We start from the raw sequence: 26407 nt of genomic DNA, 5'->3' as shown, positions 1-26407 counted from the left end.
ACTGGTTAGTGGGATGTTTCTTCCTCACCTAATTGTACTCACCTAATTGTGCTTGCGGGGGTTGAGCTTTGGCTCTTTGGTCCTGCCTCTCAACTGTCAATCAACTGGTGTACAGATTCCTGAACCTACTGGGCTCTATCATATCTACATTTGAAACTGTGTATGGAGTCAGCCTCCACCACATCACTTCCTAGTGCATTCCATTTATTAACTACTCTTGACACTGAAAAAATTCTTTCTAATGTCTCTGTGGCTCATCTGGGTACTAAGTTTCCACCTGTGTCCCCTTGTTCGTGTCCCACCCGTGCTGAAGAGTTTGTCTTTGTCCACCCTGTCAATTCCCCTGAGAATTTTGTAGGTGGTTATCATGTCTCCCCTTACTCTTCTGTTTTCCAGGGATGTGAGGTTCAGCTCCTTTAGCCTTTCCTTGTAGCTCAATCCTCTCAGTTCAGGACGAGCCTGGTGGCATACCGCTGAATCTTCTCTAACTTTGTCTTGTGTTTAACTAGGTATGAACTCCAGGCTGGAGCTGCATACTCCAGGATTGGTCTTACATAAGTGGTATACAGGGTTCTGAAAGATTCCTTACACAAGTTTCTGAAGGCAGTTCTTATGTTGGCCAGTCTAGCATATGCCGCTGATGATATTCTTTTGATGTGGGCCTCTGGGGACAAGTTCGGTGTGATATCAACCCCCAGGTCTTTCTCTCTATTTGACTCTTGCAGGATTTCACCTCCCAGATGATACCTTGTGTTCAGCCTCCTGCTCCCTTCGCCTAATTTCATCACCTTACACTTTCCCGAGTTGAACTTTAGCAGCCATTTTTTAGACCATTCCTCCAGTTTATCCAGGTCATCCTGTAGTCTCTGTCTATCTTCATCCGTCTTGATTCTTCTCATAATTTTCGCATCATCAGCAAACATTGAGAGGAATGAGTCCATACCCTCCGGAAGATCGTTCACATATATTAGAAACAGGATGGGTCCAAGTACTGAGCCCTGTGGGACTCCGCTGGTGACATCTCGCCACTCTGATGTCTCCCCCCTCACCGTTACTCGCTGTTTCCTGTTGCTTAAGTACTCCCTTATCCACTGGAGCACCTTCCCTTTTACTCCTGCCTGTTGTTCCAACTTTTTTAACAGCCTTTTATGGGGTACTGTGTCAAAGGCTTTTTGGCAATCCAGGAAAAAGCAGTTGGCCCACCCTTCTCTTTCCTGCCTAATTTTTGTTGCCTGGTCATAAAATTCTATTAAACCTGTGAGGCACAATTTACCATCCCTGAACCCATGTTGGTGGTGCATTACAAAGTTATTTCCCTCCAGATGCTCTACGAGCCTTTTCTCACGATCTTCTCCATCACCTTGCATGGTATACAAGTTAAGGAAACTGGCCTGTAATTCAGTGTCTCTTGCCTGTCACCATTTTTGTATATTGGGACCACGTTAGCTGTCTTCCAACTTTCTGGTAAGTCTCCTGATTCCAGTGACCTGTTATACACCATAGAGAGTGGCACACTTAGTGCTTCTGCACCTTCCTTTAGTATCCATGGTGAGATTCTGTCAGGCCCAACAGCCTTTGTCACATCCAGCTCCAGCAGACACCTTTTGACTTCATCACTGGTGAGGTCAAATTCCTCCAAGGTTGCTTGGTTTGCCACCTCCTCATTTAGTGCAGGGGCTTCTCCTTGTTCTATTGTGAAGACCGCCTGGAATCTCTTGTTGAGTTCTTCACACACCTCCTTGTCTTGTCATTGTCTCTGTATCTGTTCTCCGCTTTTCGCAGCTGCATCACTTGTTCCTTCACTGCTGATGTGGCTGTGGAGCAGCTTTGGTTAGGTCTTGGCTTTACTCGCGATGTCATTTTCAAACTGTTTCTCTGCTTCCCTCCTCACTCTGAGGTACTCATTTCTGGCCCTCTGGTATCTCTCCCTGCTCTCTGGTGTTCTGTTATTTCTGTAGTTTCTCCATGTTCTTTTACTCAGTTGCTTCGCTACCTTGCATTCCTGGTTGAACCATGGGTTTTTCTGTTGTTTTTCGTTTTTCTCCTTTTGGACGGGGATAAACCTGTCTGCAGCTTCATAGCCCTTCTGGGTGACAAAATCCATCATGACCTGCACATTCTTGTCTCTAAGTTCTGTTTCCCATGGTATTCCCCTGAGGAAGCTCCTCATCTCGTCATATTTTCCTCTTTGGTAATTCAATCTTTTTCCCTCTACTCCCATCCTTGGATAGGTTATCCCTACCTCCACCAAGTACTCAAAGGTCAGTACACTGTGGTCACTCATTCCTATGGGGGCTTCAACTTTGACTTCCCTTATTTCTGACTCATTCAGGGTGAATATCAATTCGAGTCTAGCTGGTTCATCATTGCCTCTCACTCTTGTGGGTTCCTAGACGTGCTGGCTCAGAAAATTCCTTGTTGCCACTTCCAAGAGTTTAGCTCTCCACGTATCTGCACCACCATGTGGGTCCCCATTCTCCCAGTCTATCTTTCCATGGTTGAAATCGCCTATGATTAAGAGTCTGGAGCCATTCCTGCAGGCAACTGAAGCTGCTCTCTCTATTATATTAATGGTTGCCATGTTGTTCCTATCAAACTCCTGTCTAGGTCTTCTGTCATTTAGGGGAGGGTTGTAAATCACTGCCACTATTATCTTAGGTCCACCCATTGTTATAGTTCCTGTTATGTAATCTCTGAATCCGTCACAGCCCGGAATTTCCATCTCATCAAAACTCCAGTCCTTCCTTATCAGCAGGGCCACTCCTCCACCTCCTCTCCCTTCCCTCTCTTTCCTTACTATATAGTACTCCTTTGGAAACACAGCATCTGTTATGACTCCTGACAATTTTGTTTCCATTAGTCCTATTACATCAGGGTTTTCTTCTTGCACCCTTTCTGCCAGTTCACTTGCTTTATTGGTAATCCCATCAATGTTTGAGTACATTACCTTGAAGCTCACTTTCTTATATCCAATTTCACCCTCACTCCCCACAAGTGTAGGAAGTTGTTCTATGGTCATTGCTACTTGGGTAGGCTCCTCCTCCTGTGAGGTAGTTTCCAGGGGATCAGGGGGAGGTGGAGTGGGGGATGGAGGGCTTAGGTCTTCCTCAGGCCTGCTTGGGGCAGGAAGAAGTCCTGGGGGTGAGAGAGCAGGGATTGCTTGGGGAAAGGGCACTCCCTCCTGCAGTGTAGTTGACACTGCTGCTTCTGCACCTCCTGGTGCAGAAGCAGTGTAACTCGGTGCAAAATTGAGTTGCAGCTTGGTTGTTACTTCAGTGGAAATAGTGGAAAATTGTCTACCGACATTTGAAGTGTAACACCAAGATGTACAACAATGTCGGTAATGTCTTGTTAGATAATAAGATAAGGTAGAATATTGACATATATTTCCGTGCCATGCACCGAGAGAGGAGGTAGAGGGCGAGTGACACTTGCTCTCTGAGAACTATAACGACAACGTTCCCATGAAGCCTGCCACTTTGCATCGCGTTAATTTGGGAACATCCGTGCAATTACGAATCCCACACGTTGCTGCTTGCCATCAAATACTAAGGATATCACATCTTGTCGGGTAAGTGACTATCTATTAGTTTTTTATAGCCATAATAACTTTAGATCGTCCGGCCGTTATGACATAGGAACACCAAATAAACCCCTAAAGTTTATTTCCAGAACCAGTTGATCCCTTTCATGTAGATTAGCTTAAATTACTTTAACTCTACAGAAGTTAAGTTGTATATTCACCACAGCATGGAGGGACAACAACGGGAGCTTGTCATCTCAACTTGTTCTTCACGTGTCTACGACACCATTACGTTGAGATTGAGAATAAACTGATAGTGGGAGACTGTCAGACGCATCTCCAATGATCGGCTTGTCAGCTAAGTCAATGCAATCATATATGTTATATTTGTAGTTAGTTACTAAACTTATAACCTATTATTTATTCATAAATGTTATGTTGAAGATTTACTATAATTGAACATAAGGTAGATTTAGCATTATTAAGTCTACCCCCAAAATTTTCAAGGAGTGGAATTACCAGACAGCTAAAATTAACACAGTCCACTCATACAGTCCATTCACCATCTATTAATATTAATAAATAATTGTTAGGAAATTCCCCACACTAGTGAGCTAAAGTGCTCCGGGTTTGTCAGGATCTCGTACTCAAAAACAGTCCATACTGACAGGATCACGATCGTTCGCATGGCTTGGCTCTTTTACTTATAATTGGAATTCAAACTCATATTGGACTGGTCATAAACTCATGGTATCATTTACCATTTGCTTAAGGCAATAAAACTTACGACTAAAAAAAGATGCTACATATAAAATAGTAGCCCTTTAACATTTTTGTGATGCCTACAGTCGTCATTTGCTCAAAATGCCACAACATTCCAATGACTGTAGTCGTCATTTTCAACTTCATGTTGGCTAATATTAACTTTACTTTGTCACTTTATTTTGTTTTTATTGCATTTTTGAAAATAACATCATAAACTACAGTACAACTCATTAACTTAAAAAGATATCAAATTGAGAACTTTAACATGCATAGTAACTTCACAGTATGCACTAAAGTAAAATATAGCAAAGCAAATTTCCACTTGGCCCAAGAAGCTGGTTGTGTCCAAAATTAGTAAGGGGGCCAAAAACAAACAAGTTAAGGTATCCACTTGCTACTTAAAAAAATTACTTTTGTGCAAGAATTACAGAGCCCCATTATTCCCCCGTATGAATACCAACCTCTTTCTTCTGGAAATATGATGTACGCAGGGTGCAGGAGAGAACAGTAGTAATGGCAGAGTAGTGAGCAGAGACAAGAGGCTGCAGTGAAGAGCATCTCACAAAGAACCAACAAAGGTGAGAAACATGGGGCTCGAGCTGAGCCTCACATTGCAGGGGCAGTACGTCTCCCATCAAAGAAATTACATTCATGTAAACCTGTAATACAATTGTACTTATTATTATAGTACAGTATATACATACAATATCATTTTCTCCAGCTTCACACTTTCATCCTGTGCAGAAGGCATCAGTTCAGATAATAAAAATTATGAATATAGAAAAAGATGGTTATAGATGTTAGATATAAAAAGTTACTCATCCATTCATTATATTTACATGTAGCATCACGGATATAAAAAAAAATACCAAAGCCCTTCAACTCTTTCTGCTCTCAAATTTTCCCGAAGATAGTTTTTTCACGTGTCGATCATTCATTTGTTCTTCAGATTCAAATGCATAATTAATAAATTTATATTCTGAATATCATTGCATTTCTGGCTTGACTGAAACAAAACCACAACAATAAGAAAGAATTAAATTTTAAAATGACGTCAGTAGCAGCTTATAATTTAATTTAGATTGTGACACATTGACAAAACATAGCATAAAGCTGAAATAATGGAACCTTCATGAATGAACCATACCACAAATTTATAGTAATTTGCACGATTTCCTTAATCATAACCATGCAGCTAGTGGTATTCCTGTTTCCAAGGCTGATAAGTTGTTCCATTATTCTTCAGAACTTGCAACTCCATTATACAAACCATATTATTTTAAAGTTGTCTTTTCTTATAAAATATTTATATTTCTTGCAAATATAATAGCCAGTGATTAGTGACTAAAAGAAAAAAAAAAAGCTATCATATGCTCAAATATATTGTATACATGTTTTAGTCAAAATAATTGTAAAGTTGGAAGTGCACTAAAATGCAGAAACCCAAGATCAAGTTTTTGTACATCAGCTTTACCATTTTAACTCGCTACTTCTTTCCACCTAAATGATCATCACATCATGATATCACCACCACCAAGATCAAAACACACAAGGCTAAGAAAGGTACCGTAATTCACATTTTGACAATATTTAACTATTCATTTTATATTTGCATTTACAGTATTAAAAAAAAAAAACGTTGAATGTAATGAAACGCCATTTTCTGGGTGAGACCCAGAGGCTCCCCAGAGCTATACCGGGCTGATGTGTATATATTAGGCCATGGCAACAGTCAATCGAAAGACTTCTAAGCCTACCGGGGACCAAAGCCAGAACCTGGTTCCCTCAAAGAGGCATGAAGAGCAATGGTCTAAAGACACCCCTGTGTAATTGGAAGCAGTCTTTGTCTGCCATCTACCAAGTCAGGCACCCAGAACTAGCAAACAGAACTCCAATTAAAAACAAGGAAACAAACATGATGTCACCACAACCGTCGCATATCCATCTGTGCAACCTCTCCCCTCCCCAGGAGGGGGACAGTGGGGGGGGGTCCCAGACCTCCATGCCGGCAACTCTCCTCAGTTCAAGAGGCTGTTTTGTCAGTGACGGTTGATAGCTCTGGCTCCACTCTTTGCGCAGCGCTGTGTTGTTGCTCTGTTTTGGTGGTGTGTGAGCCAGAAGTAACACAAGAGTACTGGGGCTGCATGCACCTGGGGCTGCATGCACCTTAGGCTACCTTTCCTAGGTGCCCCGTAAGTACTGCCTTTGCAGCCTCAGGGTTATCTTCCACGAACTGTTCAGGAGCAGCTACCTCAGTGTGGTTCTGTCGCTGCACGGTGATTGCTTGTCCTTGGGGGTTCACCTGGAAGGTTCTTACTTCTGTTTGTCCTTGGGTAGGAGGTAGTTTCGTCGCTGGTTTTGGTGCGAGGTACTGTGCAGCTGAATGATATATGCATAGCGACCGGGTCTGTTCACCTGGAGACGACGTGCTCTTGCGTGTTTTTTTTTTTTTTTTTTTTTTTTTTTTTTTTTTTTTTTTTTTTTTTTTTTTTTTTGGCCTGGCGGGGGTCTGCCTGATGTGGTGGTAGGCCCACTTGTAGGATTTAGGTGGCCCTCCACTACGTCCCCATGCTTGCACACATCACAGAGGTTCAGCTTTTAGTTTGTTTGCTTGGTAGCTCTGGGATAATCGGTTAGCAGTACCTCGCCTGGGCTTCCCTTAGCAGTAAGCCTAAGGGCCCTGGAAACCCCCATTGGGGCTCAGTGGTCCAATGTAGGAGACCTCTGAGTCCCACCTCGCCTTATGAGAGTTTGATGGTTGCCCTGTCCCCCTTGTCTTAGGGTGACACTCACCATCTTGCTGCCTTTTGGGGTCAGTGACACCTATGACCCCTTGTCCTGCGAGTGGTGTTCTTTGCTTGTACTCCATTCACCCAGTCCACTGAGATTGAAATTCGGTTTCAGGCAGCTTTAGCGTTGCATGCGAGGTTTAGGTTGCAGCAACATGCGAGGTTGGTTGCCTTTCTGGATGTCCTGCAGCTGCCTCCCTGAATTTTACTGGTCTCGAGACTTGGGCAGCTTCGGGGATTGCCCTTTCCGGATTAGCGGTGGAGGCATTCGAGCCTGGTCTCCTGCCGGAGCTTTTGGGTCACGCCAGCAGGCCCCCTTCATTCCTATTTTTTTGGTGGACTCTGCTTTTTTTTCAAGAAGCAGAGGGATTGGAGGATGGCTTGGGGAGGCCCTGTACCTCACTTGTTCCTGCCTGAGTGTTTGGTACCCCTCGGCACAGGGCTTGTTGTTAGAGGGGAAGAGGTTTTCCTATCCCCACCCTGTTCGATTTTGATACGAGTTTTACTCCTCCCCGGGTTCGGTTCCAAGTTCCCTAGGGTTCTTCAGTTCCCTCCTCCTGAAGGTTTTTTCGCTTCCCGCTTCCCAACGAGGAAGGGGTGGGAGGCGCTTGCGGCTTACCGCCTGCAAGACCCGGATTACGCCTCGATAATGAAGCCTTCTTTTGAGTTTCCCTAATGGGTGCTTTGCAAGGTACCGGAGTCTTCCTGGCTGGCAGACTGCCTTTTCTTTCGTTGGGGGCTTGGCATTCATCCTGTCGGACTGCGCACTTGAATGGCGAGAGTTGACTAAGGTCGTTCGAGTTTCCTGCGGGGGCGAGTTGGAGCACCTCAAAGCGTGCTTGTTCGCCCCCGTCCTCCATATGATGTTGGCCAGGTGCGGCTTCACATGCAGGTTCCCTTCTTTTCAGCATTCCTGGTGGCCGAGGATTTGGGTGCCCGTGGGCCCTTGGCTTCGGTCTTGCACTTCTTTTCCCTACAGGTGCTGTCTTCGGACTGGTTCGTGGTGGTGTAGAGAAGCTGGGTTTCAGGCCAGTGTCTGGTGTGCTTGCTTCGGCAGCTCAGGCGCCGGCTGCCTTGTTGAAGTTGTACGCGCAGTTTCTGAGGGAGGCAGTGTCTGTTTTTTGCTTTTGCTTCTCATCTCACGTGCTGACAGGCGGTGCTCGTCCTATTTTTTGGAATCGTTTTTGGCCCTGGCTCTTCGTTTTTCATCACCCTTTTGTCCGTTGCTGTTTGCAGAGTCTGCGGTGGGTTGCATTTTCTGCAGGCAGCTTTGTCTAGTTGATGGCCTATATCGGACTTGTAGGATCATCGCCAGGTCTCAGGGTACCTTCAGTCGTCGTAAACCATTAGTTGCATATTCGAGACTGGCCCCTCCTGCTGAGGGGGCAGCGATAGCTTTGAGTTTCAGTCAGGCTCTCGTAGGGGTTGTCAACCTTTTCACAGTTAGTCCTGTTGGCGGTGAGGCTCGCGCTGTTTGTTCCTGGTCCCACGATTTGTGGGCAATTCGAGTCCTTTTCCTCTGGCCTGTGGTGGCGTTGCTTCTTTCTTCCTCCTTTGGGAGGATTGGGGCTTGCAGGGCGGGCCTCTTCCCATGCGCTCTGTCAAGTTATCTTGGAGTGGGTTTCCGGCCTGTCTTCAGTTCCGAAACGGGATTCGGCAGAGCTGCGATTCATACTGGACTTATAATGTATGATCCCATGGGTCCTTGCCCCTCCTTTCAGATGACCAATCTCTCTCGGGTCTGGCTGCTTTTGGTGCCTGGATGGTGTCTCTGAACCTCCGGGAGGCGTATTAGCACGTCCCGATTCAACTGGTGTTCAGGGACTGGCTCGGTTTTGTCATGGAGTGACACTAATTTCTTTGCCTTCCTTCCAGTTGGATCTGGCACCTTTTGTGTCCACGCGCCTTAACCGGGTCATGACGGCGCTGTTGATTCTGGCCTACCTCGACAATTGGCTGGTGTGGGCTCCCAGCCAATTGTCTGCTCACCAGGGATATGGTTCCTTACCAGCTCACCGGATTCATGTTCTTGGTGTACAGGAAGTCCCAATTGGTTCCCTCTCAGGTTCGGACTGAGAGGGAATTGAGAGAGAGACTGAGAGTCCCACACAAAACCCAGTGTACCCTGGGTCTTGTGTGGGACTCTCGGACCACTTCCTTGTCTCTCCCTCTGGTGGCATTGTTCCGAATGCGGTCCTGCTTATGGCTGTTTTTGGAGGGCACCCGGGTCACACGTCGGTTGTTTGAGCGGCGGTGCGGGAGCCTGATCTTGGCCATGCTAATCTACCCATCAGGTCAGATCTGGCTTCAGCGGATGTTCTGGTTCTTCTGGGGTGTCCCTTCCGCAGCTCTCGTTATCGCTGTGTTCAGATCCCGGGAGCCTTGTGTCAGCTGCTGTGTCGCCAGCTTCCTCGGTGGTTGTTTTTTGGGGTTCTATGCCCTGATGCCTCCCTGAACCCTCGCTCGATGTGTTCACGGATACCTCGTCTCTCAGCTGGGGTTCTGTGACTAATGCTCATCAGGCTGGACAGTCGGTGGAGTCCATCCTTCCGTCAGGCTCACAGCACAGAACAGGAGCTCACGGTGGTGTGACATTCACTTCAGAGGGTTCGTGTTGCTCGTGGAGCAATGATCCAGCTCCATTTGGACTGCTCCTCAGTGGTTCATATTCTGAACCGCGGGAGTTTAACACTTTCGCTCACCCCGCGCGCCACCCCTCGACAGGGCGATATGGGCCCCAGAGTGTCACGGAAGCGCGCGTTAATTCCGAAAAGTGTATACTCTCTTCAACTTTGTCACCTCAATTCTCCTTCTACGAGATTAAATTTGGTATCATTGTGTTCGCAATAAAATTCTCTACAGCACTAAATGCATATAAACTCCAAAAGCCCGGCTAATTACCCGCAGCAAACAGAGAAAGTGCGAACGAGTTACCCGGGAGCGCGCAAACGGGATAAAATGTTTTCACTATTTTCACTCTGGTCACCTCAATTTTTGTCCTAGGTCTTTCATTTTGGTCTCAATGGGTTCGTAATAAAATTCTCTAGAGGAACATTAGCCTATAAAAAAAAAAACCTGGTCACGCTCCAACCGCCGACGAGTTGAAGACGGGCCACGTGTTAGCCGTGAGTGAGTGCTCAGAGGCCTTCCTGCTACACTCCCAATTCCTACCCTTTTCAAGCCTTTCTTTCGCAATTTTCTTCCTGGAAGGGCCTTGTTCATGATTACTATCCATCGTGGAGTAAGCGTAGATAGTTTCTAAAGCCACAGTAAGAAATATAGCCATGGAAAATAGCCGAAATGTTCACACGTTTGAGATGCGAGGGGAAGCGACATTGGTCACAACAGTGGAGCAAAGACAATGGGCCCACGGCGTGTGCCAAGCAGCCTGAGGGCGACGAGGCTCAACAAAGAAAATGGGAAGACATCGGCGCACATTTTAAAACCAGTCCCCAAAAAATCGGATAAAAACCTGATTTTTGGCGAATTTTTAAAGTGGATGACGCAATGCTGCGTCATCCCCGGCATTACCGCCAGTAAACGGATGACGCAATGCTGCGTCATCCCCGAGCGAAAGTGTTAATGCGGTCCTTGGCTCTTTGGGTCTGGTCGTTTCAGGTGACTCGTTTGCTGAGTTCTCGAGGTTTGGCTCTCCTGGTGGTTCACATTCAGGCGATGTCAAACATACTGGCGGATGGCCTGTCTCGGTTCATTCCCCTCTCCATGGAATGGACGGTCGACACAGACTCGTTCAGTTCGATCTGCCGGCCGTACAGGCACCTAGAGGTGGACCTCTTCGCATCGACTTGGTTGAGGTGTCTTCCAGTGTATGTGGCGCCCTTCCCAGACTGTGTGGCCATCGGGGTCGATGCCTTTCGGCTGGACTGGTCTAGTCGGGGTTACCTGTTCCTCTTCCCACCGGTTCGGTTGTTGCTCCGGGTCCTGGTTAGCTTAGAGAGACTTACAAAGAATTAGAGGTCCTGTTGGCTCTATGGTGGACGGCCCAGCCCTGGTTTCAGGCACCTCTTCCTCGATGTCCGAACTCGAGGGTCTTCCCGCGGCTCCACTTCTTTCAGCAGATTGGACCATTCCAGTACGTGGCTGGTTCAATCTTCTCTGCTTCTCGTGTCTCGTCTTTTTGATGCGAGTTTATCACCACTTATATGGTGATCAGGTGTCTTAGCAGGCGATGAGTCACAATAACATGGCTAAAGTATGTTGACCAAACCGCACACTAGAAGGTGAAGGGACGACGACGTTTTGGTCTGTCCCGGACTGACTTGAGAATGGTCCAGGACAGACCGAAACGTCATCGTCCCTTCACATTCTAGTGTGTGGTCTGGTCAACAGGTGGCTTAGTTGGTGTCCCACCTGCAAGTTTTGTCTCGACGGCAGTATGAAATTTCCTGGCGGTCTTTACGGCACTTGTCTCTTCGTAGGTTGTCTTCGATTTCTGGTCGGTTTTGTCCTCTCTCTCTCTCTCTCTCTTGGTTGTTTCAGGACTGTCTTCTTATGCCAGATACTGTCGCCTCGTTTCAGGTGGCACTGGCGGAGCCGCTGCAGCTTGCATTAGGGGTGGATGTCACTTCTGCTCCGTTCCACAAGCTTTCTCAGGCGTTGTTCACCTCCGGCCTGCTCATGCACCGCCTGAGCTGTCCTGCTCGTTGCACCGGGTGTTCTCTGCTCCCTTCACCTCGGTTTAGGGTGGCCCCCCCTCACTTCAGGACTGTTTTTTATGGCTCTTTTGTTGGCGTTGGCCTCTGGGGAGTCAGGTAGGAGAGTTTCATGCTCTCCTCCGGTACAGGGGCTTCTGCTCTTTCAGTTCTGGTGGTCTTTTCTTCGTTTGCAGCACGAAGTTTGCAGCATAATATACACGTGGAAACGTGTATATTATTTGATATCTCTCCTGTCTCCTTTCTGGTGAGTATATTTGGAGAGCTTTGAGATGATCCCAATAATTTAGGTGCTTTATTGCATCTATGTATGCCATATATGTTCTCTGTATTCCCTCTATTTCAGCAATCTCTCCTACTCTGAAGGGGGAAGTGTACTTGACCCTACTCAAAGATAGGTCAGTACAAGTGACTTGAAGAGTACAACCATTGTGATGGGATCCCTGGATTTGAAAATTCTCGTAATCCATCCGATCATTTTTCTGGCTGATGCAATATTTGCTCGATTATGCTCCCTAAACGTTAGATCATCAGACATCATTATTCCCAAATCTTTTACATGCTGCTTTCCTACTATGGGCACATTTGATTGTGTTTTGTACCTTGTATTATGTTTAAGGTCCTCATTTTTACCGTACCTGAGAACCTGGAATTTATCACTGTTAAATGTCATGTTATTTTCTGTTGCCCAGTCGAAAACATTATTAACATCTGCTTGAAGTTTTTCAATGTCTTCAGCAGAGGTAATTTTCATGCTGATTTTTGTGTCATCTGCAAAGGATGACACGAAGTTGTGACTTGTATTTTTGTCTATATCTGATATGAGAATAAGGAAAAGCAGTGGTGCAAGGAATTTACCCTGAGGTACAGAGCTTTTAACTACTCTTGGACTCGATGTTATATGGTTGACTGTTACTCTGTGTTCTGTTTGACAGAAAACTGAGTATCCAGCGTCCTACTTTACCGGTTATTCGCACTGACCTCATTTTGTGTGCTATCACTCCATGGTCACATTTATCGAATGCCTTTGCAAAATCCGTGTATACCACATCTGTATTCTGTTTTTCTCTAATGCCTCAGTGACTTTGTTGTACTGTCAGCTAGCAGGTTTGCAGCAGCCTTGGAATACAAGATTTCTTGGCAAGTGATGGTTGGCTTGCCAGGTTTAAAGTGAGAGAGAATATGGTGAAGAGGAAAATATGAAGCCTTTCCAGAAAGCCAAGAGCCTTGAACCAGTGATGCTTCAGCAGCAGGCAGTAAAAAATTGACCTTGCCAAGCTCATGAACAGCAATATTAGCATTGTGTTAGATAAAGTAAATGCACATTTTCAACGTCATCAGTATCGATAAAGATTGATAAAAATTAAGCCATCCCAGAGGTGGCACGGGCATGAATAACCCGTAATCATTAGTATCGATCAAGACAACTAGTTTAAGCTGACATTTGTTTAAATTAAATTTTTAAATCTTCCCTTAACTATGTGTACTTCCAGTGTGTGGAATTTTTAATTATGTTGGTAGTGGTACAAAAAATTGCAAATGTTAATTTTTGGATATTCCAAGTATGAATTCCTGCTTATTCAAACATTTTGCTTATCCGATGAGGGGATCCTTCCCATATAGTTCGGATTAACAGAGCAGTCAATAAGTGTGTGTATACATGTAAGTTGGTCAGAATTGCATTTCACCTTTGTAAATTGCACATTAATCACATTATGTTTAAAAGAACATACCTCAAACACTGTTTATGTAGGACAGATGTAATTATATGTATGCTGGTTAGCATTGTAAAGAACTAGAATCACCTTCTGTGGTTGATTGCTCAATAAATCACTGAACTATTTGATGTATAACAGATCTCTAGCCCTTACTATCCTGATGCATACATATCCATATGCATCTACATGCATATCCTGATGCATATACAGTCAAGGCACAGTAATTACAACCCCACTCACTTTTCATGGTATGAAATGTTTTCCACCATAGCAATATTAGTACTGTACTGTATATAGCATGGATATATAGTTCTGCTGGCTATTGGAATGTAGGAAATTTAGAATGACCCTTAATTAACCCTCGAATGGAGACACCTGTACTTTCATTAAGGAACCCTGTTGCATAGCTACATAAAGGTTTTATCTTCACTTTACAAATTTTACTTTCACCTCTTAATTTTGATTTTTTAATTCTTAAATGGCTTAGTTAATTAAGAGTCCTATATCATGGTGGACAGGAAAAAATAGATCATCAAACTAAAAAAATTAACACATGCAATTTGAACACGAGGTAAGTGCATATTGTGATTGGAGTTATGCAAGGATTAAATTATAAAAATCATAAACAAGGAAAGCAAAGAAGTCGTACTCTACCTGAAAGTCTTTCGGAGTCTTGGCTTTGAGCCCAGACACTGGATCTGAAGTGGCAACATCATTTTTTTCAGTAGTCTCTGCTTCTTTCTGTCATTAAAATATAAGTGTCAAACTTTTGTTCATACCATACATATTTGGATCATAAGAGAAAGGAACAATTTGTAATTCTGAAATGTAGCCTTAATCCTTAAACTGCGCATGGCGTCTTGAGGTTATCTTGAGATGATTTCGGGGCTTTTAGTGACCCCGCGGCCCGGTCCTCGACCAGGCCTCCACCCCCAGGAAGCAGCCCGTGACAGCTGACTAACACCCAGGTACCTATTTTACTGCTAGGTAACAGGGGCATAGGGTGAAAGAAAGTTTTGCCCATTGTTTCTCGCCGGCGCCTGGGATCGAACCCAGGACCACAGGATCACAAGTCCAGCGTGCTGTCCGCTCGGCCGACCGGCTCAGTAATAACACCCATACGTCGTATATACGCCATGAGTAACATGTCCCACGGTGTGCATGGCGTATATATACGCCATGAGTAACATGTCCCACGGTGTGCATGGCGTATATATACGCCATAGGGTGCCAGGCAAGATTCAAATGGCCCTCGGCTACCGGGGTTCACATCAGCTTCCTCAGGGCTCTTGTAAACAGATGCCATGTTTAAAAAAAAACGTGGGCAATATTCTCCGGTGTGAGAGCCACAGTACAGTACTGTGGGAGCAACCAAGACTGGCACACGTAGCATGAGCTAACAGCATTGCTGTTCAGCTTATGACCACAGCATCGCCTAAAAATGTCAAAATAAATATGTAACTGCTATTATTTAGCGATGACAATATTACAGATGACTCCTGACTGTGATAAAAATGACCAGGATTGTGATAATTAGCGCTGTGGGAGGAGTAATGCTGTGGGAGGGAGGGAGGGAGATAGCGTCGTTTACTGTGTGGTTACCTGTTATTCTCTACATTCACCATACCAGCTCAGTGGTTCTCTATGGTGAACACAAATGTAAATATTGTACTTATATATAATGTGTGAATTAGAGTAATAACAGCAAAAGGATTATGTTGGGAGGAGCCATTTGGGTGACGGAGGTGGTGTCGTCTGCACGACTTGTCTAGCTGTGTAGTGGGTGGCCACTATGCCCCCTACAAGCTTAGGTGTACAGTTACGGTGCATACAACATGTAGATACCTATATATAATGTGTGTGTATAGTGTAATAACACCCATACAATATTGTTGGGGGAGAAATTTAGTGCACCTGACCTTGAATGAGTGAGGGAGACAGCCGCCAGCTGACTGAGTGTAGCGATGTCTCTTAGTTCCTGAACTAACTATACAGTATCAGCTTAGTTGTACAGTTGTAGTGAACAAAACATGTAGATACTTATATATAATGTGTGTGTATGGTGTAATAACAGCAAAACTATTTGTTTATTGTTTTATGAACGTAATGATTGAACCACTAATATGAACACCATACTTTTGAGTATAGCGATTATTCACACATTTTATTATATAAATCTATAAATCTATCACACACACACTATTGGATATTATTACTGCATAAAACTAAGAAAAAATCAATCAGAGACATTGAAATAATTAGGTAATATCATCTTTGTGGCAACTCCCACCTGTCAGCTCGGGTGACGCTGATCGCCTCTGACGACCTCTCTGTCAACGCCCACATTTTGCCAGACTTCCTCGGCCTATTGCACCCAAAATATATCACCAACGATTTTTTTTCCCATGCTCAGGAACACAAATTAACATTTTTAGAAGACTTAAAAAAAAATTAGAATTTTGTTTTTCTTGAGCACAGGGGTGTAAATCTCCTCAGGACCCCTTAGCAGCTTAAGGATTAAAATTAGCAACACTATCATATATCTTCTTTTCTAGCAATGCCCCTAGCGGCTCCCTGTAGCTATCTGACCGAGATTGTTCCCTACTAACGTGTCGCATCAGGCACATTAGTTCTATTTGGCATACCAGGTACCAAAGCCAGAACTTGGCCACCTCACAGAGGAACAGGGAATAAATGACATTCTACCATTTCATGGGGAATGTATCAAAGTCAGTGATGCTTTACAGATAACTGCTGGGATCACATGTCTGAAAGCCTTAAAACTGCCAAACAACTCTCAAAATGATTCGGTCAAAACTGAAGGAAACTTTTATTAACTAGCTAGAACCCAATAGTACTTAATGCAGCCACCAGGTGGCCCAGAATTTACTTCTTTGTCAGCTAGTTCTGTCGCTGATGCATGGCTTAGAGCAATGCAGTAGTGCGCCAGTCACCTTTTGTGGCTGATCCCACTGCTTCTATGCTAAGTGCCAGCTTTCCTTGGAATTGTCCAGCAGAGACCATTTGCTTGTGTATCATTCCATATTCAGACACCATGCAGCCTACCTCACCTCCTAAATGTTCCATGTCTTGCTATTATCAAACATTAATGCTTAAATATTAACTTGTAATGATTAATGACTAACTTATATAACTGCAGATTTCTGGCATGTATAAATAAATTTAAACAAAATTGTAGTCTGTTTATTTAGTTAAAATTGCTATCTGCTTTTCTGTTGCAATTTATATAGTTCCATTCAAATGTAATTATACAGTAGTAATTTTTTTCTACTTCAGTTCAGTTCATGCTTTTGATCTCAATTAGTTTTAAGAATTGGTTTTTAATTTTTTTTCTCACAGCTTGCCTGAAACGATGTGCATATTAATTTAGGCATAGAATGTACTAGCTCTATCTAGAAATCTAACATTCTGCTTGTAACTCATTTTGTTTGCATGTACTTTTAGCTAAATAAACTGTTCATCATCATCCTCCTCATTAATCATCATAATATGGTATTTTGTTTCATGAGCGTGTTTCTATCCAGTATTGTTATGTAGATTCCCCCCACCTCAAACTGTGTATGTTCAGTAGTTACTTCCCTGAACATTCATCTAGTGCTGCCCTTGCATTGACAAAGTTGCCTCGGGGTGTAGTTGAGTTAATTCCGGGTTTGCTCCCCCCCTCCTTGAACATGGGAGGCAGTTGAGCCTTCTAGTCCCACCAAGGTTGCAAAGTTTTCTTCTTCACAGCGACATGTTTCCTCCATGCCTTCTCCTTGGGACGAAACCTTTCTTTACCAGACACTGGGTAAGGACATCGGCTCTTACCCAGAGTTTTCATGACAAGCTCTCGGAACTTGGGAGAAACTGATTTTGGGCCCTTGGTTGCCCTCTGATTCCTCTTTATATTTTGTTGCATCTGAGGGGATCATATGCTCACATGGCTGGGTTTCTCTTATCCTCCTGATAAGTATGAATTTGTTTTAGCCGTGGCTCTTCCCTCCTCAGGCAATGCCATCTTATCAAACAGGCACACTGGGCAGTTGTGCAGGGGCTCCAACAATTCTAAGATTCTAAGGGCTCCATGCTACCATAATGATCCTGATAATTCTCATGGCAGAGAGGATCATTACTCGTCCTCTTGCTCGAAAGGCCCGAGATTCAAATCCTTCTTCAAATTATATTCTAATAATTAATTTAGACGAGGTGGCCGAGTGGTTAGGGCTTGGACTGCTAATCCAACACTGCTGCTCTGTGTGGGTTTGTATCCCATCTTACAGTAATCCTGCACTTTAGCAGACAGGCATGGCCCCTTATCTGGGTAGGGGCCCCAGTGCATTTCTTTGCCCAGGGTTAACAATGCCTTTAAGATTGTCTTGCCCCTAGGGCCATTTCCAGGTACCGTTCGGTCCTGCGGATTCCTAGTCCCACGGGTTTTCTCTTCTCGAGTCCTCCTTCAGTGGCTATTGTGGATTACCCCTTATTTATTTATTACCCCCCCCTTCCCTTATTTCCCACATGGTATTTGGGCCTTGCTTCCATGCTGAACCTTGTTTACTATGAGTTCGGGTCAATGTCTCCAATTTTTGTTACATTTTGAAACCCAGCTGCTCTCAATGTGGATGGGGCTACCCCTGGAGAAAGCCAGGCTACAAAACCAAAAGGAGGAAGACCAGAAGCAGGGCGAACAATACTCGCAGGAGAAGGAAGAGGAGGCACAGACTTGATCCAGGTCAAGATCACCAATGCCTCCAATTCCAGGTACCGAATGACCATAGTAGCCAACTCTGGGGCATCCAACTGATCATAATGTCACAAATGCCTAATCCTAGGTTTACCAGGGTTAGGTATTTATCATCTCAAAGCAGAAGCTGCCTTGAATGCTTCTGCATGAGAAGTTAAATTGATCAATGTGGAGAACCAGAAGAAAAATTGCATAGGACTCAAGGTCAGAGGTGGCACAAACCAAACAGGCAGCATGGCAGAGGCAGAAAGAATGACGATCTGGTAGCAAAGATAATGAGCATCCTTCAAACTCACACATGGCGAGTGCAGGCTCAGCGGGCCAAAGCAGCCACATCAAAGACCTGCGAGTGGATTACCAATGCCTGAAGGCAGCTAGCCAAGCAGGACACCCAGGCACCAAGGCCACTCGCCAAGACAGATGTGAAACACAAAACAACCAGGATATGACCAATCCCTGTGGCGTGTCATATAAACAAACACATGAGGCCCAGCACACCCCAATACAACCAACAGAATGCCCTCAGCCTAGAGACCCAAACAGAAGAGTCAGAGACTTGTGAATAGTCCAGGTCATCTCAGTGGCCTGGCCTCTCAGGGGCAAACTTCCAAACACACCAGAGAAGATCTCTGCCAGTGCAATGCTAGCAGCCACCCTGGGGAAAGAACCTAAAGTGCATGCAGCCCAGAGCACAACAAACAAAACAAAACCCACACAAGCCAGATAGAAAACATGCATATGAAGCAAAATATAGAACAGAGTACAAGGCACATGGACTCCACAGGAACAAGTCCAAAAACAGCTAGCACTTAACAAGAAGCAGGGGGGGGGGGAGGGGGGGCTTGCTACATCTGAAAGATCTGGAACATTACTGTCCAGCTGGACATCAGAGAATGAACTGGACAAGGAAGATGGCTGCTTCCAGAAATCAGGCTGCCTAGGGGTGCCATTTGGTACTGAGCTTTGCACAAATTTTCAACATATCTCCTGGTATAAGTGAATAGTTTGCAGAGATCTTTGGCAATATCAAGGCTTGGGTCTTTATCATCCCTCCAGTTGTCTGTAAAGCTTCACCGACCTTCTAGATACTTTCCTGGTATGGTGGCAAATTGTCACTTGCTCTCTTTGCCTCTGAGGGGGCCAGGTTTTGACTATGGTCCCTAGTAGGCCAAACAGCACTCCCACATCTTATGTGACCCATTTGCATAGAGCAATCTAAGAGAGATTGTTTCAAGGAGCTATCAGGGGCCCCTCCTCCATAAATGGTGCTCATATTATCACGATTCTAACAGCCAAGGTCATTGGCAGTGTAAGGACTTAGGCTACAGCCCCTTTTTATATCTTTAACCACTTAACTGCACCAACCGAGTATTCTCGGTCTGCGGGAAACTGCACCAACCGAGAAAACTCTGATTTTTCGGTACCCATTCTAAATGTGAACGAGGTTGGTTGTGTATGAAATGGACTCTTAGGACCTCCAGTGAGAGCCATCTTGGAAAAAATTCCCAGAATGCCCTAGGGCTGCTGGCTGAGTTAGTACTGAATGAGCAACCATGGGTGGCGCATGCGCCTCTGGCTCCCAAACACCTGTCCTATGTGGTGTTGAAAGATAACGCTCTGTCGGTGAAATTCAAACCTTATTGTTTGAAGAACATAAGGGTCATAATATTGGTGAAGCTAGGCGCAATAAGGACCTAACACAAAATCATTAGAGAAAGGGGGAGTGAAAAATAAGAAGAGGAGGAACAAGTTCCTCAAGATTGCATACACCAACATAGATGGAGTAAGATGAAAGATACTGGAGTTAAGTGATATAATACAGCTGCAGACACCAGACATTGTTGCACTCACGGAGACAAAACTTGAAGATGCTATTTTAAATGAGGTCATATTCCCTAGGGGCTACTCAATTTGGAGACGGGACAGAAAAATCAGGAAAGGCGGTGGCGTTGCTGTACTGGTGAAAGAACGCCTGAAGGTGAACGAAATAGTGACTGCCAATCCACAAGAAGTTGACATAATAGCACTAGAGATCTGCCATGAGGATGATAAACTAATGATCATAAATGCATATAGTCCACCGTTAAGCAGCACATGGTCAAAGGAGGAGCTAGATAGTAAACGAGAAGGTCTTATAACAATAATGAGAGAGATCATAGCGAGAGCGGATAACGATAGTTCACGACTGTTGATAGTCGGCGACTTCAACTTGAAATCCATAGACTGGGAAGCATATGAAGCTAAAACAGAAGATTTCTGGACCTGTAAATTTGTAGACCTCATCCTGGAAACATTCTTGTATCAACATGTTAAACAAGCTACGAGGATGAGGGAAGGGGACGTCCCCTCCATGCTAGATTTGATATTTACCAGGAAGGAGGAAGAAATATTTGACATTCAGTACCTTCCTCCCTTGGGTAAAAGTGACCATGTCTTTTTGGGAATAAAGTATGCAATGCGTTATAATCTGGAAGAAAATATGACGGTCGATGCAAATGAAAAACCTGACTTTAGGAGAGGTCATTATGGCAACCTTAGAAAAATTTTTAGTGAGTATAATTGGACAGACTTGTTGCTAGGCAAGGAAATGAATGAGATGTATGTCAGGTTTTGTGAAATATATGATAAAGGCACAAAAAAATTTATACCAAAACAGAGAAGCAGAACTAGGAAACAGGATTGGTTCAACAGAAAGTGCGAGAGGGCCAGAGACCAAAAGACACAAAAATGGAATCAATACAGGAAGAGGCCGAACCCCCAAACATACCAGCGATACAAAGATGCGAGAAACAACTACACGGCAGTGAGGAGAGGGGCAGAAAGAAATTTTGAAAAAGGGATTGCAGACAAATGCAAAACAGAACCAGGTCTGTTCTATAAATTCATAAACAACAAATTGCAGGTAAAGGATAATATTCAGAGGTTGAAAATGGGAAATAGATTCACGGAAAATGAAAAGGAAATGTGTGAAACATTAAACGAAAAGTTCCAAAGTGTGTTTGTACAAAATGAAATCTTCAGGGAACCAGATACAATAAGAATTCCAGAGAACAACATAGAGCACATAGAGGTGTCCAGAGACGAAGTGGAAAAAATGCTCAAGGAGCTAAATAAGAACAAAGCAGTTGGTCCAGATGGAGTTTCACCATGGGTTCTGAGAGAATGTGCACCTGAGCTCAGCATTCCTCTTCAACTGATTTTTCAGGCATCCCTGTATACAGGAGTTGTAGCTGATGTGTGGAAAAAGGCTAACATAGTTCCAATCTACAAAAGTGGAAGCAGGGAAGACCCCCTCAATTATAGACCAGTATCATTGACAAGTGTAATAGTCAAAATATTGGAAAAAATAATTAAAACTAAATGGGTAGAACACCTGGAGAGAAATGATATAATATCAGACAGACAGTATGGTTTTCGATCTGGAAGATCCTGTGTATCGAATTTACTCTCGTGGGACATGCTCGTGGTGTCCCGTCTTCCCAGCACTCTTTGTCATATAACGCTTTGAAACTACTGACGGTCTTAGCCTCCACCACCTTCTCACTTAACTTGTTCCAACCGTCTACAACTCTATTTGCGAAGGTGAATTTTCTTATATTTCTTCGGCATCTGTGTTTAGCTAGTTTAAATCTAAGACCTCTTGTTCTTGAAGTGCCAGGTCTCAGGAAATCTTCCCTGTCGATTTTATCAATTCCTGTTACTATTTTGTATGTAGTGATCATATCACCTCTTTTTCTTCTGTCTTCTAGTTTTGGCATGTTTAATGCTTCCAACCTCTCCTCGTAGCTCTTGCCCTTCAGTTCTGGGAGCCACTTCGTAGCATGTCTTTGCACCTTTTCCAGTTTGTTGATGTGCTTCTTAAGATATGGGCACCACACAACAACTGCATATTCTAGCTTTGGCCTAACAAAAGTCATGAACAATTTCTTTAGTATATCGCCATCCATGTATTTAAATGCAATTCTGAAGTTAGAAAGCATCGCATAGGCTCCTTGCACAATATTCTTTATGTGGTCCTCAGGTGATAGTTTTCTATCTAGAACCACCCCTAGATCTCTTTCTTTATCAGAATTCTTTAAAGATTTCTCACATAATATATAGGTTGTATGGGGTCTATGTTCTCCTATTCCACATTCCATAACATGACATTTATTAACATTAAATTCCATTTGCCAGGTGGTGCTCCATATATTTATTTTGTCCAAGTCTTCTTGAAGGGCATGACAATCATCTAAATTTCTTATCCTTCCTATTATCTTAGCATCATCAGCAAACACGTTCATATAATTCTGTATACCAACTGGTAGATCATTTATGTACACAATAAACATCACTGGTGCAAGAACTGAACCCTGTGGTACTCCACTTGTGACATTTCTCCATTCCGATACAGTGCCTCTCATTACTGCCCTCATTTTTCTATCAGTCAGAAAATTTTTCATCCATGATAGAAGCTTACCTGTCACCCCTCCAATATTTTCCAGTTTCCAGAACAACCTCTTATGTGGAACTCTGTCGAAAGCCTTTTTTAGGTCCAGATAGATGCAGTCAACCCAACCATCTCTTTCCTGTAATATCTCTGTGGCTCGATCATAGAAACTGAGTAAATTCGATACACAGGATCTTCCAGATCGAAAACCATACTGTCTGTCTGATATTATATCATTTCTCTCCAGGTGTTCTACCCATTTAGTTTTGATTAGCTTTTCCAATACTTTCACTATTACACTTGTCAATGATACAGGTCTATAATTGAGGGGGTCTTCCCTGCTGCCACTTTTGTAGATTGGAACTATGTTAGCCTGTTTCCACACGTCTGCTACGATTCCTGTGCACAGGGATGCCTGAAAGATCAGGTGAAGTGGAATGCTGAGCTCAGATGCACATTCTCTCAGAACCCATGGTGAAACGCCATCTGGGCCAGCTGCTTTGTTCTTCCCGAGCTCCTTTAGCATATTTTCCACTTCATCTCTAGACACCTCTATCCGCTCTATGTTGTTCTCTGGAATTCTTATTGTGTCTGGTTCTCTGAAGATTTCATTTTGTACAAACACACTTTGGAACTTTTCATTTAATGTTTCACACATTTCATTTTCATTTTCCGTGAATCTGTTTCCCATTTTCAACCTCTGGATATTATCCTTTACCTGCAATTTGTTGTTTATGAATTTGTAGAATAGGCCCGGTTCTGTTTTACATTTATCTGCTATCCCTTTTTCAAAATTTCTTTCTGCCTCTCTCCTTACTGCTGTATAGTTGTTTCTCGCATCTTTGTATCGCTGGTATGTTTGGGGGTTTGGCCTCTTCCTATACTGATTCCATTTTTGTGTCTTTTGGTCTCTTGCCCTCTCACAATTTCTGTCAAACCAATCCTGTTTTCTGGCCCTGCATCTCTGTTTTGGTATGAATGTTTGTGTGCCTTCCTCGTATAGTTTTACAAATTTGGCATACATTTCATTTACTTCCCTGCCTAGCAACAATTCTGTCCAATTACACTCATTAAAAAAAGTTTGAAGTTCCCCATAGTTGCCTCTCCTTAAATCGAGTTTATCAACTGTTTCAATGTCCCCATTTTCTTCTAGATGATATCTTAAAGCATATTTAATGTCTAACAGGACGTGATCACTCTTTCCCAAGGGAGGAAGGTACTGGATGTCAAAAATCTCTTCTTCTTTCCTGGTGAATACTAGATCTAGTACTGACGGTACATCTCCTTCCCTCATTCTTGTGGCTTGCTTTATGTGTTGATACAAGAATGTCTCCAGAATGAGGTTCACAAATCTGCATGTCCAAAAAGTCCTCCGTTCTTGCTTCATAGGCCTCCCAGTCTATTGCTTTAAAGTTGAAGTCCCCCAGTATCAACAGTCGTGATTTATCTTTATCCGCTTGTACAATAATATCTCTCATGACCATTATGAGGCCCTCTCGTTTGTCATCCAGTTCTTCCTATGTCCATGTGTTGCTTGCTGGTGGGCTGTAGGTATTTACAATTATCAGCTTATCATCCTGATTCCAGACCTGCAATGCCATTATGTCAATATCTCGAGGGTTTTCAAATATTAACTCTTTTACCTTCAGGTGTTTTTTCACCAGTACAGCCACTCCTCCTCCCTTCCTAGTTTTCCTGTCACGTCTCCAAACTGAGTAGCCTCTTGGGAATATCTTGGACTTCATTTATTATATTTCCTTCAAGTTTCGTCTCTGATAATGCAACAATATCTGGGACCCTAAGCTGGATTATATCTGCAACTCCAAAGTTTTTGACCTCACTCCATCTATGTTGGTATATACAATTTTCAGGAACATGTTCCCTTTTCCTTTGCTCTTTACTCCCCCTTCCACTACTGATCTTGTTGCTTTGTTTTTATGTACCATTTCACAAGCTTTCCAGTCCCTGTCACTTTGTAAAAAAAAGAATTTCTGTTCCCTTTTCCTCTGCTCTTTACTCCCCCTTCCACTACTGATCTTGTTGCTTTGTTTTTATGTACCATTTCACAAGCTTTCCAGTCCCTGTCACTTTGCAAAAAAAAGAATTTCTGTCTTCATTTCTATCCCCATTTAGACGTTTTGCCTCAATTAGGTTCATTTTCAGCTTTTCTCTGTCTTCCTTGGAGAGGTCTTGTCTTATTGACCAAAATTTGCCAACCTCATCACTCTGCAGTTTCCTGGCATTTCTTCGCACTTCCATCATGTTTTTCACTCCATTAAACGTCACCCTTAAGGGGCGGTTCTTTTCTTTCTCATATTTTCCTATTCTTCTAAAATCACTGACATTTTCCTTTGAGCCTTCTCCTAAACCTACTATTTTCTCTATGATTTTCATCTCTTCTGCCGCTCGGTCCACCCTAGATGAAATTTCCTTCTCTAAACATCCAAAAATGATTATGGACTTAGTTCTATCTGCAGTGTTTTGTACCAGTTTACTGTTGGTAACCAGTTCTTTCCTAATTGCTTGCCTAATTTCTGCTTCTTGTTGGTCATTTCTGGTTTTGACTTCCGAACACACTTCTTTGATAGTCTCTTTCTCTTTTACAACTTCAGCATATGTCGCTTTTATTTCTTCTTTATACTTTTCTAGTTCTTTATTCACCTCCTCTATGTGAGTTGTCAGTGAAGTTTCCAGTTGGAGATCCTTACCTAACTCTATGTTACCCCTTAGGCTTGCTTGGAGTTGTTCACCATATGAGTCTATTTTCTTGTTTATTTCTTCAAAGTCACCACACTTCACTTTCCATGCCTCATTTTCTTTCACTAGTTCCTTGATTTGCTCCTCCTGATTTGTTACCTTGTCTGTTAATGCAGTAATAATCTTACCTTGTTGAAGCATACTACCTTTTAGAGTGCAAAGCTCACTCCAAAGAGCTCCATTGTCCTCTTCCAATTTAAGCACTTTTTCTTCATACTTCTTTTGCATATCCTCAATTATCTCTAACCTGCCAAGAACACCTCCTTTCCTTATATCTTGTGTTGAGAATCCTTTGAAACCATCATCTGTTGGTGTGTCTACATTCTCAGTGGGGGTGGTGGCGGCGGCCATCTTTGTTTTTGTTCTAGACCAAAACAAACTTTTCCACTCGGCTATTTTCACTCACTTTTACTTGTTTATTGTATTTTATTTGCTTTTACTCTTCCCTGAACCTTTATGTAACCTGGGACACCACTGTAGCCCTCAACCTGTGCCCAATACTTAGGTAATTCGATATTTCCAGGAGCTTGCTGCAGTGTGACTTCTGCCTCCTCCAGCTCATACACACACCATACACACTCATAGCTCATACACACATGTAATTACCTAAGTGTAATTACCTAAGTGTAGTTACAGGATGAGAGCTACGCTCGTGGTGTCCCGTCTTCCCAGCACTCTTTGTCATATAACGCTTTGAAACTACTGACGGTCTTGGCCTCCACCACCTTCTCACTTAACTTGTTCCAACCGTCTACCACTCTATTTGCGAAGGTGAATTTTCTTATATTTCTTCGGCATCTGTGTTTAGCTAGTTTAAATCTATGGCCTCTTGTTCTTGAAGTTCCAGGTCTCAGGAAGTCTTCCCTGTCGATTTTATCAATTCCTGTTACTATTTTGTACGTAGTGATCATATCACCTCTTTTTCTTCTGTCTTCTAGTTTTGGCATATTTAATGCTTCTAACCTCTCCTCGTAGCTCTTGCCCTTCAGTTCTGGGAGCCACTTAGTAG

At 43.5% G+C, this 26407-nt stretch overlaps 1 protein-coding gene across 1 annotated transcript in view; it reads right to left on the bottom strand.

Moving 5' to 3' along the window:
* Positions 1-26407, bottom strand: part of LOC123764810 (DNA-dependent protein kinase catalytic subunit) — a 746996-nt gene that overhangs the window by 497430 nt on the left and 223159 nt on the right. Inside the window, exons 12-13 of the mRNA XM_069302649.1 lie at positions 14123-14209; positions 4750-4947 (exon numbers count right to left, since the gene is read on the bottom strand). Of these exons, the coding sequence (XP_069158750.1) occupies positions 4750-4947; positions 14123-14209 (285 nt within the window). The remainder of the gene's footprint in view (positions 1-4749; positions 4948-14122; positions 14210-26407) is intronic.

This window comes from Procambarus clarkii, chromosome 48 (genome assembly GCF_040958095.1).
Source record: "Procambarus clarkii isolate CNS0578487 chromosome 48, FALCON_Pclarkii_2.0, whole genome shotgun sequence".
Classification (NCBI taxonomy): Eukaryota; Metazoa; Arthropoda; class Malacostraca; order Decapoda; family Cambaridae; genus Procambarus; species Procambarus clarkii.
Note: the sequence above shows the minus strand (reverse complement) of the source record. Positions and strands in the feature narration are given on the sequence as shown.